This window comes from Podarcis vaucheri (genome assembly GCF_965113315.1).
Source record: "Podarcis vaucheri genome assembly, chromosome: 2".
NCBI lineage: Eukaryota > Metazoa > Chordata > Lepidosauria > Squamata > Lacertidae > Podarcis > Podarcis vaucheri.
In genome coordinates, this window is record NC_138760.1 from 21,196,598 (window position 1) to 21,215,124 (window position 18,527).

The following is an 18,527-nucleotide window of genomic DNA, read 5'->3' on the forward strand; positions in this document are numbered from 1 at the left end:
CATCACAGAAGTTTCATTTGGGGAAAGTGAATTCAATTTATTCTTCTTTTTAGGTACCATGTTGTGAGTACAGCAACATATAAATAGTTTTTTACACTAGACAAATAACAAAGGTGGGTAATTGTTTTCTGTACAAGGCAGTGACTAAGTTGTGATTCACACACCTTCTGTTTATCACAAGATTGCTGTTAAGTATTGATTGTTGGGTGGGTGAGAATTTTCTTTCTCCCAAATGAATATGTTAAAAAGAATATAAGTTGTAGAACTTATTGTGAATATCTTTTCTGGGAGTACTTGAGACTGGTTTTTAAAAGGGGATGTTAGCAAATGATTACCAACTTTTGTCATACAGGCATTATTAATAATAATAATAATAATAATAATAATAATAATAATAATAATAATAAAATTTTATTTATATCCCACCCTCCCCAGCTGAAGCCGGGCTCAGGACGGCTAACAACAATAAAATAATACAACATTCAAAATCATTTCATTAAAATTAATTCAACTCAAATTGATGACTACCATTAGGCTAAAGTTCTGTGAAGATTGCCAGAGGAGGGGGTCAGGCTGTGCCCTGACCAAAGGCCTGGTGGAACAGCTCTGTCTTGCAGGCCCTGTGGAAAGATGTTAAGTCCCGCAGGGCCCTAGTCTCTTTTGACAGAGCATTCCACCAGATTGGAGCCACAGCCGAAAAAGCCCTGGCTCTAGTTGAGGCCAGCCTAACCTCTCTGTGGCCTGGGACCTTCAGGATGTTTTTGTTTGAAGACTGTAAGTTCCTCTGTGGGACATACCAGGAGAGGCGGTCCCGTAGGTACGAGTGTCCTAGGCCATATAGGGCTTTAAAGGTTAAAACCAGCACCTTAAACCTGATCCTGTACCCCACCGGGAGCCAGTGCAGCTGGTATATTTTATTTTATTATTTTAAAATGTCTATACTGCCCTTCATGCAAAGATCACAGGGTGGCTTACAATATAAAAAGACAAAAATGTGTAAAAGAGTAACAAACTTGAGAGGTGCCAAAAACTGAGTTCCAGTGAGTTCGGGCTGAAAAATTGCCCTGATTGAAGCCATGACAAAGCAATGCCACCCACCCTTAACTCAGACAGTCACTCCAGAAGGATACAATGTTTGATGGTATTGAAAGTGGCTGAGAGGCTGTGGAGAATTAACAAGGACACATTCCCCCTGGTCATCTTTCCGGGTGACCAAAGCAGTTTCTGTTCCACAACTGGGTCTAAATCCCGATGGAAAAGGATCTAGAAGATCCATTTCTTCCAACAGCGCCTGGATCTGGTCTGCGACCACCTGCTCAAGAACCTTGCCCAAGAAGGGGACATTGGCAACTGGCTGGTAATTACTTAGATTTTCTGAACCCAGGGAAGGTTACTTGAGGAGTGGTTTTACCACCGCCTCCTACAAGTTGGCAGGGATCACTCCTTCTCACAGGGAAGCATTCATCACCTCCCTGGACCAACCAGCTGTCCCCTCCCTGCTAGTTTTTATTAGCCAAGAACACAAGGGGCTGGAGAGCAAGAAGAAGAAGAAGAAGAGTTTGGATTTGATATCCCGCTTTATCACTGCCCGAAGGAGTCTCAAAGTGGCTAACATTCTCCTTTCCCTTCCTCCCCCACAACAAACACTCTGTGAGGTGAGTGGGGCTGAGAGACTTCAGAGAAGTGTGACTGGCCCAAGGTCACCCAGCAGCTGCATGTGGAGGAGCAGGGAAGCGAACCCGGTTCACCAGATTACGAGTCCACCGCTCTTAACCACTACACCACAAGAGGTTGCCCTAGCTGATCCAAGCACATTGCCCACATACTGGTAAGTAAAAACACACAGACACAACTTAAAAAATTAAAATACCCCCATCTTCAATCTTTATAGGATCCAGTTTTGTTCAGCTGAATGTAAGGATTAGCTAGCAGAAACAATGCTTTTCATTTCTCTTACGAACCTCGTATCACAGTGCCTTACATTTGGCTCCATCGCTTCATGGGCTGCAAGAAATTGTGGCCATATTTTGAATGTTCTCTCTCACAAAACAGTGGTACCTCGGGTTATAAACGCTTTGGGTTACAAACTCTGCTAACCCGGCAGTAGTAGCTCGGGTTGAGAACTTTGCCCCAGGATGAGAATGGAAACTGCACACTGGCAGCGTGGCGGCGGCAGCGGGAGGCCCCATTAGCAAAAGCACGCCTCAGGTTAAGAACGGTTACGGGTTAAGAATGGACCTCTTAAGTTCGTAACCCGAGGTACCACTGTACCACTAACAATAATAAATACATTTCTATCCTAGAGTTTTCTACTAGTTCTTACTCATGTTGTCTCACTTTCATTGTCACACCTTAATGTGGGTGTTGTTTTTTTACGGGGTTTGTGTGTGTTTTTAACAAAAGCTGCAACTGACAATTTATGACTACTGTGCTTTTGACATTGAGAAGGTTCTGCAAGGAGGCACAGTGGCGTAGAAACAAAAGAAGGAGTTCCATTCAGATGAATGTCCAGCTGAATACACCTGAAAATGCAGCCTGTGAATAAGATACAGAATGAAGCATTTTAGCAGACACAATGGACTCTGTTCTAATCCATGAACCAGACCTCTCAATACTTTTCAGTCATAGTTTTATGTTCCATCTCAATCTCCCAACCTTCCATCACAGTCTAGCTCAATTATTCTTAACTAAAGCCATGGGCTGCCTACACCCCCCAGGGAATATATAAAAATCAGGAGGGGATTCAGAACTTTTTTTGGGGGGTGATCTGAATTTCAGAAAACCCCTTCTCCTCTTTTGTGATGGCTTGTGATAGCTTGAAGGGAAGAGTTGTCATTCATCTCTACCCCAGCAATTAAATTACTAGAACAGGACTATATGGAATTGGCAGAAATGACTGGCAAAATCCGAGACCAGGGAGAAGAAATGGTGGAGGAAGATTGGAAGAAATTTAAAGACTATCTGCAGAAATACTGTAAAATTAATGAATGTTAAAATGATGTTGGACTGAAAAGAAGTGGTTTTGGTAATAAGGTTAATAAGAATAGGTAAATATAGATAGTTATACGGATGAAAATGTATAGTTATAATAGGTTAAGTATAGAGCAAAGTCAAATGAAAGAGGGTAAGGATTTGCTGAAAAGACTTGGAAAATGGGAATACAAAAGGGGAGGTGTGAGGAGGTCAAGGAAATAAGCAAATGAGATCAAAGATGCTGAAAAATGGATTTATCCTTTTTTAAAATATTTTTTCTTCTTCTTTTTCCTTTTTCCTTTTTTCCTTCTTTCTAGGTTGCCTTTTTGTCAACTTTCTTGTTAGCTTGTGTTTGTTAGTTTTTGTTTGTTTTTTCTTTATGTGTAATTTTTTGTATAATCTCAATATTCTTAAAAAAATATACTAGAACAAACAGGGATGCCTCCTTCTCCTCCTCACTTGGGGGTGGGGGGGGGAAGCATCGCAAACTAACACTCTACCTATTTACAATGAGACTAAGTATGTTGCGATGAGCTTGGCTCAAGCAGCTTGGGTTTCATGGCCCAAGCTGTCTGCAAATATCAAACCTAACATTAGGGAGTTGGCAAATGGCCATCAGCTGCAAAGGTTTCAATGAATGTGTGCGTGAGAATTGTGCGTTCTATGCATATATCATGGGATGCAAGTGGCGCTGTGGGTTAAACCACAGAGCCTAGGGCTTGCTGATCAGAAGGTCGGCGGTTCAATTCCCCATGACAGGGTGAGCTCCCGTTGCTTGGTCCCTGCTCCTGCCAACCCAGCAGTTTGAAAGCACGTCAAAGTGCAAGTAGATAAATAGGTAACACTCCGTCAGGAAGGTAAACGGTGTTTCCGTGCGCTGCTCTGGTTCGCCAGAAGCAGCTTAGTCATGCTGGCCACATGACCCAGAAGCTGTACGCCGGCTCCCTCGGCCATTAAAACGAGATGAGCGCCGCAACCCCAGAGTCATCCATGACTGGACCTAACGGTCAGGGGTCCCTTTACCTTTATGCATATATCATAAATATGGCCACATATAACAGACCATCCAAGTGTCCCTATTTTCCAGGGATGGTCCCAGATTTAAAGAAGCCAGTCTGGTTTCTGATTTGATCGCGAGATGTCCCACTTTTCCTTAGGACGTCCCTATTTTCCTCAGAGAAATGTTGGAGGGTTTGCATATCAGAATAAAGTTTCCTTGCCCAAAATGCTACTTTTTTGTTCTGTTTTTGTTTTGTTTTTTGTTACTAAGCAAATGCGGCTGGCTTGGCTCTAGAGTGGTTTTCATAGGGCTCCATGGGATGAAGTGTGGGACAAATCAAAGGGGAGGCTATTGAAGATGGTGCAGAATGCTGTTGGGAAAAGGACTGGCATTCTCCACCCCCATCAAATCTGACCGGCCTTTACCCAATAGCAGCATCAATTACCATTGTCCAAAATATAAAATTACTGGCTCGAACATCACAGTAGCTGTTAAGGTCATTTCTAATAAAACTATTAGCATGTGATCCCCTGGGCCTAGCAGAGTACAGCTCTGATTACTGAGCAAAAGTACCAAGGCGACTTAGTGTGCAATAGCCAGAGCAGAGAATTTAGCCTCTAATGATCCTGCTGATCCCTATCAACAGAAGGATACACAGCAGATTTATTTTTTCCTCTCTGAGAAGCACTTAAAACTCTCGGGCCCACTATCTCCTTCTGAGCCATGCAAAAGGCAGATCAAGGCCCAAGTCAGAGGCTGCCAAGAACTGCTCCCCACCCAAAGGTATGAAAAGGTAACCATCAGTATGACACGTTTTCAGACCCACCAAGTGTCCCTGTTTTTCATAGACAGTCCTGGATTCACAGAAGCTGTCCCGGTTTCTGATTTGATCCCAGAACGTCCCGCTTTTTCTTAGGGTGTCCCTATTTTCATCAGAGAAATGTTGGAGGGTATGGAGTTGTGTGACCCCTGAGCCAAGGAGATAAGTAACTTTCCAACCTTTGGAAGACATCTGAAGGCATGTCTATATAAGTATAAGGAATAAGGTATAAGTATAAGTATAAGGTATAAGGAAATTTTTACAATGTTTAACGTTTTATTATATTTTGATATACTGTATGTTGGAAGCCTCCAATATGGCTGGAGAAACCCAGTCAGGTGGGTGGGGTAATAATAATAATAATAATAATAATAATAATAATAATCCCTATTTCCATTGGAGAAATGTTGGAGGGTATGGGTTTTGAAGTTCTGCCTTAGAAATAAGTCATACCATCTAGCTTTGGTAGCAACCAGGCACTCAGCATATTCTACAGGACGAGCACAAGCTCATCTGCTGCTAACCTTCCAAACATGGACAAGGAAGAATAAAGATGGACTTTTCCCAGTAGTGATGTATGGAAGTGAGAGCTGGACCATAAAGAAGGCTGATCGCCGAATAATGGGTGCTTTTGAATTATGGTGCTGGAGGAGACTCTTGAGAGTCCCATGGACTGCAAGAAGATCAAACCTCTCCATTCTGAAGGAAATCAGCCCTGAGTGCTCACTGGAAGGACAGATCGTGAAGCTGAGGCTCCAATACTTTGGCCACCTCATGAGAAGAGGAGACTCCCTGGGAAAGACCCTGATGTTGGGAAAGATGGAGGGCACAAGGAGAAGGGGACGACAGAGGACGAGATGGTTGGACAGTGTTCTCGAAGCTACAAACATGAGTTTGACCAAACTGCGGGAGGCAGTGGAAGACAGGAGTGCCTGGCATGCTCTGGTCCATGGGGTCATGAAGAGTTGGACACGACTAAACAACTAAACCACAACAACAAAGGGACTAGCAGTAAGCACAGAGGAAATACATTAGGACAGCAATAAAAAGCCTTACATGTAAGAATCAGGAGCAAGACACTGATGCAAAAAGCAACTTTTTTGCACACACTCTCATGGTGTTTCTTTTATGCATCTGTTACATTTGTACCGGGCATCACATTCACACAGTTCACACATGCAAAAGATTTCTGCTTGCACTGGTCTCTCAGATGTTCACAGTGCTTGTGGAAATGGCTAGGTGCCCAGCAGCCTGCATGGATATCAGAATCCCCACTACTGATATGGGGAATGTCTAAGGAACTGTCAGGCAGCGGAGGAACCAACTCCCATGGCAGGTTGCCAGGAACGGACGAGACAAGGAAAAGTCCCATCAGCTTTTATTCAATATTCACAGAGAGAGGCTCAGGAATGCAGCCTCTCAGAATAATGGTGTTGTCCTGAGTCACTCTCCACCCCCTTTTTCTCCCACTTCCTCATTCATCATCTCCTCTACGAGTGGTGCTGAGGACCCTTTGCTTCTCAGCCCTTTGCTCTCCTACTTTCAAGGCCTGCCGTGTTCTGGGAGGGGGGGGGTGCTTTCTAAATACACTGTGTCCATCAGCTGTTGCCCTCCTGGTGATTCCTCCTCTTCTTCCTCCTCTCCCATTATTTCCCAGCTTTCCCCCTCATCTGCCTCTGAGCTGTGACCTCCCTCAAACCCCTGTTGTAATTCTGAACCGTCTTCTTCTTCTCTGGAAGGGTCAGGCTGGGGAGGTGGTCTCCACCATTCTTCCTCTGCCCAGTCCCTGACAGGAACACATGAACTTGCCAGTTTCAGGAAAACCACTACCCTTCCAAATAATAACTGCCGAATTCACTGTGGACATGCTCTGTGGGAGGGCAGAAAAGCTTTTAGCAATTTTTTTTTTAAAAAAAAAATGTTGAAGGATGGAAATCACTTAACAAATCCTGCAAACCGAAATCCTGTGCAAGAAAAAAACGTCCACTTGCCCAATGGGGCTCGATCCCCTCTCCTCCCTCCACCCCACGTGCACCCCCAAATTCGCTTGTGGGGGCGAGAGAATCCCCAGAACAGTGCACAGAGGGAGGGGAGGGGAGGGGAGTGGGGATAATTGCATCCCGCAAGCTGATATGCTTGTGCAGGCAAAACATTTGCAATAGTGTGACATTGAATTCCACCCTAAGAGTTATTTATTATCAGCAGCTTGCAGAAAGCCACATCTGACCATGTGTGGTAAGCATTGCATTCAGACAGCTAGGCAAAGAAGTGTTCAAAATGTCAGCTGTTTACTTCTTTGGGTTCATGGTTGACACAGGCAGACAGGCAAGCTCAGACAGACAGACAGAACTAGCTAGTAATTCCTGAAGGCCCTAATGGCTCTGAGCTGTACTGTAGAATACTGAGAACCTGCTGCCCTCCCAAGGTTGCTGGACTCCAACTCCCATAAGTCCCAGCAAACATAAACACTACCCAGGGATGATGGGAGTTGCAGTCCAACAATATCCAGAGGACCATGGGTTAACCATCCCTAATCTGGGGCAAAACTAAGAATAAATCATTCTCATTTTATTTTACTGAAAATACATGTATTCTTCTCATTAGCTGACTAAGAGAACTCTGCCACCAAGTAGTCGTCAAACCCGACTGAGACTCTTGTAAGATAGTGTTCTTAAAATAAATTTGTCTTTAAGGTCTGAAGTGGTAATTTAATTAAGAGTATGATTATAAGACAAAACTCAAAAATAGTTAACAAGAGAAAGATCTTGTCGTCTTGCAAGACACCAGCTGAGATAGCCTTTAGCCTCTGGTTTAGCCATCTGATAAAAATAATTCCAATAGAGAATGCACACCATAATTAAACTATCCTTCTGTGACATATCCCCAACAGCTAAAAATATGGAGATTTCGGCAATTAAAGGGCTCGTTCCGCAGATGCTGTCCAGACAATGTGATACATGGATGCCCAGGTGATGTGGGCGGTGCAGCTCTGAGAAACTCCCAAGCATACTTATAGGAAGCAGGATTTTGTCCGGTTACAACCCACTTTAGATACTTAGAACCCTAAAGTGCAGCAGTCTTCTTCAGCCCCACTTCCCCCTAGCTTTGCTGTGTTGAGCAGCAAGGTCTGAAGGGGGCATGTGAGTATTTTGGCCTGAATGTACCTTCAAGCTTCCCCGCAACTCAGAATCTGAACCACACAGGTTCCCAGAAGAACTGCAAGAAAAAAGAAGGTAAAAGCAGTGTTTTTTTTCTAAATAAAAAATAAAAAATGCTTAGGGGTACCTCTTATTTCCCTGCTCATATTGAAATACCGCAATGAGCCCAAACTTACATTTTCACAATATGTTTAGGGGTATGTGTACCCCTGCATCCCCCCAGAAAAAAGCACTGGGTAAAGGACCCCTGGACAGTTAGGTCCAGTCAAAGGCGACTATGGGGTTGTGATGCTCATCTCGCTTTCAGGCAGTGGGAGCCAGTGTTTGCCCACAGACAGCTTTCCGGGTCATGTGGCCAGCATGACTAAACCGCTTCTGGCACAACAGGACACCGTGACGGAAACCAGAGAGCACGGAAATGCTGTTTACCTTCCCACTGCAGTGGTACCTATTTATCTACTTGCACTGATGTGCTTTCCATCTGCAGTGGAGTACTATGCACTTTCTGAGATGTTATCGTTATGAAGAACACTTGATTTGCAGCTTTTTATTATTATTGCATAAAGATGAAGTGAAAATTATTATAATTTTAAAATGAAGTGAATAAATAGAGGTAGTCAAATGAAACCTATTCATTTTGTTGTTGTCTTTTTGCTATCGTCATCGCAATTATCAATCTCATTTTTATCCTGCCCTTCCTCTAACCGGTGATCCCAGGGTAGGTTATGTAACACAGAGAAACAAAACAATATGGCCCATCAATAAAACATTAAAAATGTAAGATCCATAAATATTTCATCCATCCCATCTCTGTAAATCCCAGTGACCTAGATATATTGAACTCCTACACCATTAAAAAGCCTGGAAGAAGAGATTCTGCAATCATAGATGCTTTCTTGATTGCCACTATAAATGCCTTATTCCCCATCCAAGGGGAATCCAAGGATTGCTGGAATGTGTAACACGAAAACTTTGCCAAGTGTGTGAAGAGGAAAGTTCTGTATGTGTGGCTTGTACTGTGCGCATGGGAAGAAATAAACATGGATTGGCTACACACTGCACATATTGAAAAGCAGAATGTGGTATATACTATACCTGTCAACTGTCCCGATTTGACCAGGACACCCAGGAATTACAGGAGCCATCCCGGAATCTGAATGGATCCCGGAATGCCCCGTTTTTGGTAACACAGGAGTTTTGTGCTGTATTTTCCTAGCTGTTTTCATGGATCATGCCACCATTGCTCAGGGGACAAAATCGGGGGCGGTGTTCTAGCCTCATGGAGGAACAGAAACCTGAATGTGTATAAAAGGTGTCCCCTGTTGTGTCACACGACACCCACTGGTGTGAAGGAAATTTAGTGCGACATGGAAGTATATCGATCAAAAAGTCACAATTCTATGACACAAGAGGTAATAGAGCAAAAGGAACATTTAAGTCTTCAACAGGAAAGCCAATACAATAGACCCCATGTCTGAATACACCCTAGACCTCTACAGCAACCACACCATATTTCCAACACCTTTCCTCACTTATGATATGACCAGTGCTTTTTCCCCTGGGGGTACGCAGGGGTACGCATACCCATAAACATTTTGTGAATCTACAGGAGAAAAAACTATTTTATTTTATTTTTTAAAAAATTAGTTTCTTCTCTAGCACGGTGAATCGTCAGTTCCATTGCTACTCCCGATGGCGGCCTCATTTCCTGTCACACTGTTTCCTGAGTCTCAGACGGAAGCAAGCGTTTAATGTGTGAAGTAGTGTGGAATGTGGATGTGTGTTGTTTTAATGATGAAAGTTTGGCCTCGTGTGAGCCAGTGTGGTGTAGTGGTTAAGAGCGGTAGTCTCGTAATCTGGGGAACCGGGTTCGCATCTCCGCTCCTCCACATGCAGCTGCTGGGTGACCTTGGGCTAGTCACACTTCTTTGAAGTCTCTCAGCCCCACTCACCTCACAGAGTGTTTGTTGTGGGGGAGGAAGGGAAAGGAGAATGTTAGCCACTTTGAGACTCCTTAAAGGGAGTGAAAGGCGGGATATCAAATCCAAACTCTTCTTCTTCTTCTTCTCCTCGTTGAGAGGCGGTATTTCAATATGAGTAATGCATGTTCTTTGTACCTTTTTCTATTTACTGTATTTATTTTTCCCAATTTGAACTATAAAATGGTGGTCAAAATGAGAGTACCCCTAAACATTTTTTTAGGAGGAAAAAAGCACTGGATATGACAACAATTAAAAATCTGCTTTGTCGTCCACAAAGACCTTCCAGTGACTAGTTTTGTTTTGTTTGTTTTTCTTTGGTATGTCTAGTGTTGTTGTATACTAGTACTGCTGTTCTTTCTACATTTTAACAATAAAAGGTATTAATCAAAACAAACAAACAAACAGAACATATGAGTTCTAATTAGAAAGGAAAAAATCCCTACCTCCATCTTTCTCTATTGTAGTACGAAACCAAGGATAACATGAGTTTGAGTAGGTTGTGCATAATTTTGCTCCAAGAATTATTTTGCCATTGTGTAAACAAACTCTTCATTTTGGTACTACAAATCCACAAAGCCATTTTACTCTATGACCACCATTTTGACTCAGTACATAAAAATGTATCATTTTGCTTCTAATCAAAGAATCCAGCAATTCTTAATAACTACCCTGAACAAGGGATCAGTAGAGATCCAGCATTAGTTCACCTATGGAGTGCAATGATCTCCAGCTCAAATACCACACACCTGTGGATACAGGTGTAACATGAATATTTATATAAAGCATGATTAAGGACACATGCAGGCTTAATAGCAGGGCACTACCCATGTGTCAACAATTTCTGATTTTACTTTAATGGTCAAAAATAAATTTACCACTAGGAAGGTGACCAGGCTTCAGATATTGCCACATTGTTTCTCAAATTTGGGCTTCCAGCTGTTGTTGGACTACAACTCCCATCATCCCTGACCACTCATCCTATTAGCTGGGGATGATGGGAGTTGTAGTCCAACAACAGCTAGAGACCCAACACTAAATCACCGTTTAGTGCAGCATGAATGAGCCAGGATGGGCTTCAGGCATGCATTCCATTCCCTTCCCTAATATAATTAGGAGGAGGAGACTAGAAGCATCTGCTTCTGGATTTAAACTAACCAACAAGGATAAACTTAAATTAATAATTATGGAAGCAAGCCATGGTGATAAGTTCATGGTTTCCAATCCTGTGTTCAACTGCACATCACTTTGAATTCCACTTTGGTAGACTTAATTGGTAGAATTAATGAACGTGATTAATGGATGTGGTAAGTCAATCATGAAGCATCAGTTCATTTCTGAAATTGAGGTACTTCTGACCTGGAAGCTTCCATTTCTGAATCTCAGATACGAGTAACATCACTGTGGTTATTCAGTGGTGATAAAATACTCTGCACATGGCCAGAGCCACTCTCTCCTTTATTCACAACAGGCCTGAAGGAAGCACTCTAGCAAGGCATGGCTTTGCGACTTAGGGCCCCAAAGAATGGCTTACACGTCAGACAGAAGTTTATTAGATGTGCAGAGACACAAACATGACCGCACCAAAGTAACACCTTAATGTTCTGGAGCATTACTGAGATGTATTTCATTCTTGTATGCTTCCATCTCATGAATTTATCAACACCTCATCAACAATTTAGCGCACTGCTAATGATCCTTAAGACCAACTGATTTTCACACTTAATGGTGTCCGTCCAGATTGAGCACATAACAGTGTACCTAATTGTAACAGCAAGTTGTGTGGCAGATATTAGGTACTCTAGTCAGGAACTGCTTTTTACTGAGACACCATTGTCCAAAACAAAACATCTCACCAGAATGCCTGCCGCTCTGGTATGTTCGTAGTGCCTATCGCCAATGTTTAAAGCAGAGACTCTGTTGTTTTCCATCGCACCTGGCTGACTCCTTCCTAACGTTATGCAAACATTACCCAAGGCTTGTGCAAAATAAATGACAGCGCAGAGAAATGTGTCAGCCATTATGTGATCGGGAGCATCCCACCTACAGCTGCAAATGTTGCTGCTAATTAATCTGTCGTGGCATTACACGGAAAAAGGGATTTGGGCCAAAGGAGCACAGAACACGTAATCCATATGCCTTTTACTCAGTGTCACGATTATCTGAAGGTCCCTGAGAGCTACAGCCGGGTGGGATCTCATTTTAGCATCCTTGTTTTGACATCGTTTCCTTGGCACAACACTCAATTAATAATGCTTTACTGTAGCATCATTAGGGGGGCTGGAGACCGTGACAGCATCTGACTTCCTGGGAGGATCGGGTTTTCCACAGCACTCAGACGCCACATTTCAGATTATGTTTTTTTTTAAAAAAATTGTCTATTCTGATAATCACTCAGGTCTTAGAAAATGACACCTACAAGATGCAAAAAACCAACCACCACCCCTCCTGCTTTTTACCAGAAATAGAAAACATCCAGTTTCCACATAGATGAAAAGTATGCGTTATTTCATGAGCAAAAAACAAATAAACACTGCCAAGCTTCCAATATAATGCAGAGATGAAGAACACCACAATTTATCCACTTCTCTCTATCAAAACCACTTCTGTCTAATGTAAACCCTGCCAACACTTCAGTAACTAAAACCCTGGCGTTAACTGAATTACCTGTGTGACTCAATGAGGAATGTTAAGCAGCCAGGGATTGGCAAAATGATAATGAACACATTTTGTTCCCCCATATGGAGCACCCTTAACACACCTTCTGAATTTAAGTGGTATGCCACAACGCTTCAGGTACCACTAATTTCCATTGCAGAGCCCACCCACCCACCCTTTGCTAGGAAGGCTGTTAGCAGAAAACTGCTACAATGCTAATTTCAATTATGTAAAGGAAAAAAGAATGTTTACCCAGATTACTTGCAGTGTAATGGCCATGATTAAATGGCTATTACATTGTAGCCAAAGGTTCTCCAAGCCTATTCCTAGGCTCTTAAAACATATTTTTACGACAAACATGGTCAAAAAGCCCAGACTGCTATGTTTAGCTGATTTGCCACAATATCATTCCAATGGGACCTTCCCCATGCATGGAAACATGCCTACATGCCTATGAAGGTAAACGCACAAATCCTGTCACTAATGCTGAATCCTATCCACCAACAGAACAAGCAAGCAGCCAAAGCAAGCAGCACACTCTACCGTTCTAACCTACCAAAGGAGGGGGGGAATTGATTTCAATATTTCTGCTGGCAAATGTACATTTCCCCTCATTTTAGACATTGCTACAGATATGTAAACCTTTAGAAATATTTTCCTTTCCTTCCAGTTACCTATACTGCACACCTGATATATATATAGAGAGAGAGGGGGGGGGGAAAGAGAGATGGTTTCATTCATTAAGTTGTCAATGGTGAAAAAATTCATAGCAGGATTCATTCTATGCTCTAACACTTCTTCCTTTACCCAGCCGTGTCAATAAAGCTACCAACACACACACAATTTGAGTCAAGTAGAAAAGACGGCTATCAAAGGATGCTCTCATACCCTGGACCATATGACAAAACAGGTAAGTGCATCCCATGCACAAAATATCAGCTTGCTATTTGGACTTAGTGTGGTGTTGTTTTTACTTTTTCTTTCCTTCTTTTCCACACTGACATTTGGGGTTTTTTTCATTTCCACCAGGCCTATCCAGACTTCTTCTTCTTAATTTATTTTTTAATGCAAGCCCCTATTTGAAAAAGAAGCATGGGATGAACCAGTTCTTCACCCTAGTCACCACCACCAAATCCCTGGGGTCGAAACCTTCAGGATAAGATTTATGTTGGCTTTGATGCCACTTAATAAAGCCCTCCAGGTGGAAGACTTGGGCACAGGTGGCGTGAGCCACAAGCGGGAGACAGCAGCACTGGCAGAGCTACAAGAATGCTCTTGAATAGACAGGGCTCCCAGTAGGTATGCAACTCCTTGCCCTCTCACGTGTGGGAAAGCAGGAGAAAAAACAAGCTTGCTCACTGCCACATTCGTTTTTGCACCAACTATTACATCAGGTAGCTTTTGAAAAAATAGTGAAAGTGTGGATGGTTGCAGAGCTTTTCCTCCCTATAGCAGTTCTTGGCCCAGCCAGTAGGGGGTGGTATTGCAGTGTGCCCCCCCCACCTCCCCTTGCAACAGCACCTTGGCTTAGAGCAACAACAGCAGAAGATGGGGGAGAGGGTTTCCGACCTGGTGTCGCACAAAATGGAAAGGTCTGGGGGTCTTCGACAGAAAAGCAACTGAGAAGGGAAAGCCCTCTCCAAACGAGGCTGGGGGGAAAAGGGGACGGCAGTGGTGCATGAGGTGAGAAATTGCCAAGGAGCACAGAGCAGCTGCTGTTGCGAGGCGATTTCCTGAGGGGGCTTTGGACGCTTCTGCCAAATGAAGAGGAGGGGAAAAGCAAGAGCAAGCGAGGGCTGGGAATTTATCTCCCTACCTCCTCCACCATGCAAAAGTTATTAGAACTGAGAATTCCGAGAGGCTCTGAACACAAGCATTCCAAACCGAGAACATGGGAACTCTGCAAGGTTGGCCAGCGAGGCAATGGATCAGTGTGTGAGATCAGCCTCAGATGACACCACTCTGGAGGAGGGCTGCCAGGGCAAGGCAAGAGCCAAGCGTACCTTGGAGGAGTGGAGGAAAACCAAATAAGATGGAAGTTGAAAGGCTCGCAGTTTCCAGAGCACAGTGGGTGGCTAACTTCAAAAAAATGGGGGCTGCCAAATCCTAGCCCTGCCAAACAGCAAGAAGAAGCAGAGATCTGGTTCAAGCCAACAAGCCTGAGACAGCGGGGAGGGCTATGTTTTCACTCGCTTGGCAGAAGAGGGCCTCCCCCAGGGGCTTTCATGCTTGCTCCAGTGGCTGCTTCACCTTTGCTTTCAAGCCGGAGGGCAAAGGCATCTGCCTTCAGGGAAGGGAATCAGCAGCCAAGGTCCCCCTCGGGGGAGCAGGGGGGGTGTTTGAAGTGCCCCAAACACCAGATCCGAGGGTCCAGTCCTCCTCCCCTATTGCTCTCTCTGGCTGGGGCGTTAATTATTCCAGCGCGAGTGACGTGACAAATTAAACGAGGCGGCCAAGGCTTCTGAAGTAGAAAGAGCATGTCTTCTACCAAGAATAAATTGCTGTACTGTAATCCTAAAACGCCAGGCGCCAGGCCGTGGCTGGTCATTAATTGGGCAGGATCTTTTTGACAACTGGAATTACCTGCAAAAACAGAACAAAACAAAAAACAGGGGGGGGGGGGGGAGAATGACGGAAGGCCAAGAAGCACAGCGTTAGGTGCCCAGCCAAAAAGAGGCGAGATGTCAGGAACAGATACCCCCACCTCTGGAGGAATAATTTGGGCTGCGGAGGGGGGTGGGTGGGGGGGAGAGAGGGAGGTGTACAGCATCTCCAATCAGAAACCAATGCTATGGAAACCCTGAAATGTCCCAGAAAACAGAGCTGCCCTCCCACAGCAAGAAGTTGAGCAACTTTCAAAAGCCACAACGCATTCAAGATTAATGAAGCAGAGCAGTGCATTTATTTCAGCCAACACACAAGCCTAGTAGATAAGAGGGATTGGAGGGTGGGAGCTCAAACACCACTGCCTTTCTTTATTACAACCCATGCACAGAGCCCCAAATAAAACAACAGGGACAGACGCTCTTGGGAGGGGGGGTGCGCGATTCCGCACACTTTTAAAATCAAGGCAACGCTGTTAATTTCAAAACGTATACTGCTTTGCACGTAATTGGGAGGGGAGGGGAAAGGGAACCCGCTCGTTCTGTTTTGCTGCGTACCTGAAATGCAGATGATGAAATTGGCTTGCAGAAGAAAGAGCACCTCCCAAACAATTTCCATCCTCCGATTCTCATGCCAAGTGCATCCCTCGGCGAAGAAAAACAAGGATCAATATCGCAGTTTGGACGGACCCAGAAAACCCCCTTTCGGACTCGCAGCCTGTATTCCCCAGATGTGCTGACACATGTCCGAGTTCTCCCTCCACACAGCTCAAGCGAGATCCCTTCTCTTCCTTCGCCCTCCAGCAAAGACCAAGGAGCCAACCGCCGGCACCAGCTTCTTCTTCTTCTCCTCCTTCCTCCAGGAGAGCGAGAAAAATCCACCAGATCTCCCAACAAGACATAGACGGGGGAAAAAGCCCGACCGCTGCTCCCCGCTCCGGAAAGTCTCTCTCAATTCCAGGGGACCCGAACTGCCAAGTTGTCCCCGAACTCTGCACGCCTCACTGGGGCATCACCACGGCAATCACACCATCCCGGCGCCTTCCTCTCCAGCTCTCTCACTACAAAATGATGACATGGAGATTAATATACACATTGCAACGGATTTTAAGCTTTTCGCATGGTTATTTCACCTACATCTAAACCAAGGAGAGAGGGCGAGGGAGAGAGGGAGGGAGGGAGGACAAAATACCAAGCGCAGGTTTCCTTGCCAAAAGAAAAAAAACAAACCCAAAAAACCCCCACAGCTCAAGCTCCCGTTAATTCTCCAGCAAAGCAACGGAGATTTTCCGCAATGCAACTGCAGGGGTCGTTCTTCCCTCGCCTACAGATATTTCTCCCTCCCTTCTCTCCATTTCTCCCCCTTCCTTTCTTGCAAAGCTATTGGGGAGAATTCATAGTGGAAGCAAGCAAATAAATAAATAAATAAATAACTGCGGAGCCAAGCCTCTCTTCTCTTCCTCTCTCTCCCCCCCCCCAACACACACACACACACACACACACACACACACACACACATTCATTCCCAGTCTTTACTTGACACTTTTAACCACTTGATTAGTTTATTGGGGTTAATGAAATCAGCAAAGCGTCCAAAAATTAAGGCGGGGGAGAGGGGCGCGCGCGCGGAGGAATGGCTGTTTTTCTTATGTTTAATTTAAACATCAACTGTACGCACAAGAGAGGCTCCCCGCTTCTTTAACTGGCTTAAGTGCACACTGGTTTCCCTCCTCCCGGACCCAAGCCCCCTGTTTACAAGAGCGAACCTCGATAGTCCAGAAAATATGCAACGCCCTTTTCCTCTCTCTCTCCCCTTCCGAAATCTGCATGCAGATAAATAAATAAATAAAACGATTACCCATTGCGCGAAAACCGAAGAGAAACTGCTAAGAGAGTTCGCAAAAGTAGCGGTTGCCTGAGCGGACCCCCGCGGTAACACAGTGCAATCCCAATGCGTGTCTTACTCGGGAGTAAGCCCCATCGAGTTCAGTGTGGGACTCAACACTCCAAGGTAAGGGAGTACAAGCTTGCAGCCCTTTAAGGCTTAAACGCACTTACCTCGGAGTAAGTCCCACCGAACTCAACGGGGCTTGCTCCTGACTAGACCTGTGTCGCGTTACGCCGCCATTCATTTAATATCTCCGCGGCGCGGGGTTGCATACTTACCCCTCCCCAAAGCTCCCGTTTCCCCTTCACCTCATATGGGACGCGGGCATCATTCCTCTTTCAGTTTTCCTGCAGTGCCCTCACCACACATACGAAAAATAGCGAGGACCCAGCGGCTGCCAGACAGCCCCTTCGCTTTGGGTACAAAAATAAAATGAAACCACACTTTCACGGCGATTTTCTCATGGGGATTATCGCTGCCTTTCCCCTCCGAGTCCAGGGAACCGCGCGCTCCGGGCTCCAAAGCGCCCGAGCCAGCCTCCGACACTCCGCCAGCTCAATGCGCAGCCGAGGCAGGGACCGAGGCGCAAGGCAGAGGCGCGCGGGGACGCGAGCGCTCCGCTACGGGAGGCGGCGCGTGTGGCTCAAAAACCAAGCGGCAGCAGCAGCAGCAGCAACGGCGGCTGCAGCGGCCATCCCAGGTAGCCTTGACTCTTGACTGCAGCCCAAGCTGCAATCCCGGCTCTTTCTGGGGACCTGGGATTGAGGGCGAGCCGGGGAAAGCGCAGCGGAGGAGCAAGCAATCCCTAGCTGCAAAGGAAGGAGGCGGCTCGTTCCGTGCGCAAAGCATCCAGGCGTTGTTCTCGGGGCAAGCTTTCTTTCTCAGTTCTTTGGGCCATTGCAGGTTTGTTTTTTTGTTTTGTTTTTACACACTACATTTAAGCGGAGGCAGGTTAATGGCGGAGGGGCGTCAGAGCCCCAGGAAGAAGCTGGAGGGGACCAGAAAAGCAGGGCAACTTTCAAAGCGCACAGACGGCCCCAGGCGGTTTAAGGGCGCATCCAGGCGATGCTCTCCCTCTCTTGGGTAGGTAACCGGAAGTAGCGGAAGTGCTGCTGGCTACCTCGAAAAGTAGGGTTGGGTGTGTGGAAGACCACCAGCGCTCAAAGGCTGCCTGCGTTTAATTCAAATGCTTAAGGGGGGGGGGAGGAACGGAACGCCCAGTTCCAGGTAACAGTTATGCGCACGGATGCTTGGCACGTAGCCGCTCAGGAGCGAGCTTCACTGAGTTGCATCATCAGGTAAAACACTAGGCAAGTCTGCATAAGACTTACAGCGCAATCGTGAGCATGTTTACTTGGGAACGAGCCCCTCAATGGGACGTAAAGGTAAAGGGACCCCCTGACCGTTAGGTCCAGTCGTGACCGACTCTGAGATTGCGGCGCTCATCT

General features: G+C 45.3%; 1 protein-coding gene across 3 annotated transcripts in view; it reads right to left on the reverse strand.

The window, feature by feature from the left end:
• The window catches only part of CA10 (carbonic anhydrase 10), a 357,102-nt gene extending 339,171 nt beyond the window's left edge, over nt 1-17,931 (reverse strand). The window contains exons 1-2 of one of the 3 annotated variants that reach the window (XM_082212776.1): nt 17,388-17,931; nt 15,750-16,252 (exon numbers count right to left, since the gene is read on the reverse strand). In XM_082212776.1, coding sequence (XP_082068902.1) covers nt 15,750-15,810 — 61 coding nt within the window. In that variant the 5' untranslated portion in view covers nt 15,811-16,252; nt 17,388-17,931. Of the gene's footprint in view, nt 1-15,749; nt 16,253-17,049; nt 17,068-17,249; nt 17,329-17,387 lie in introns of those variants that run through there. The other 2 variants (XM_082212777.1, XM_082212778.1) reach the window with 2 other exon arrangements.
• Between the last annotated feature and the right edge of the window lie 596 nt (nt 17,932-18,527).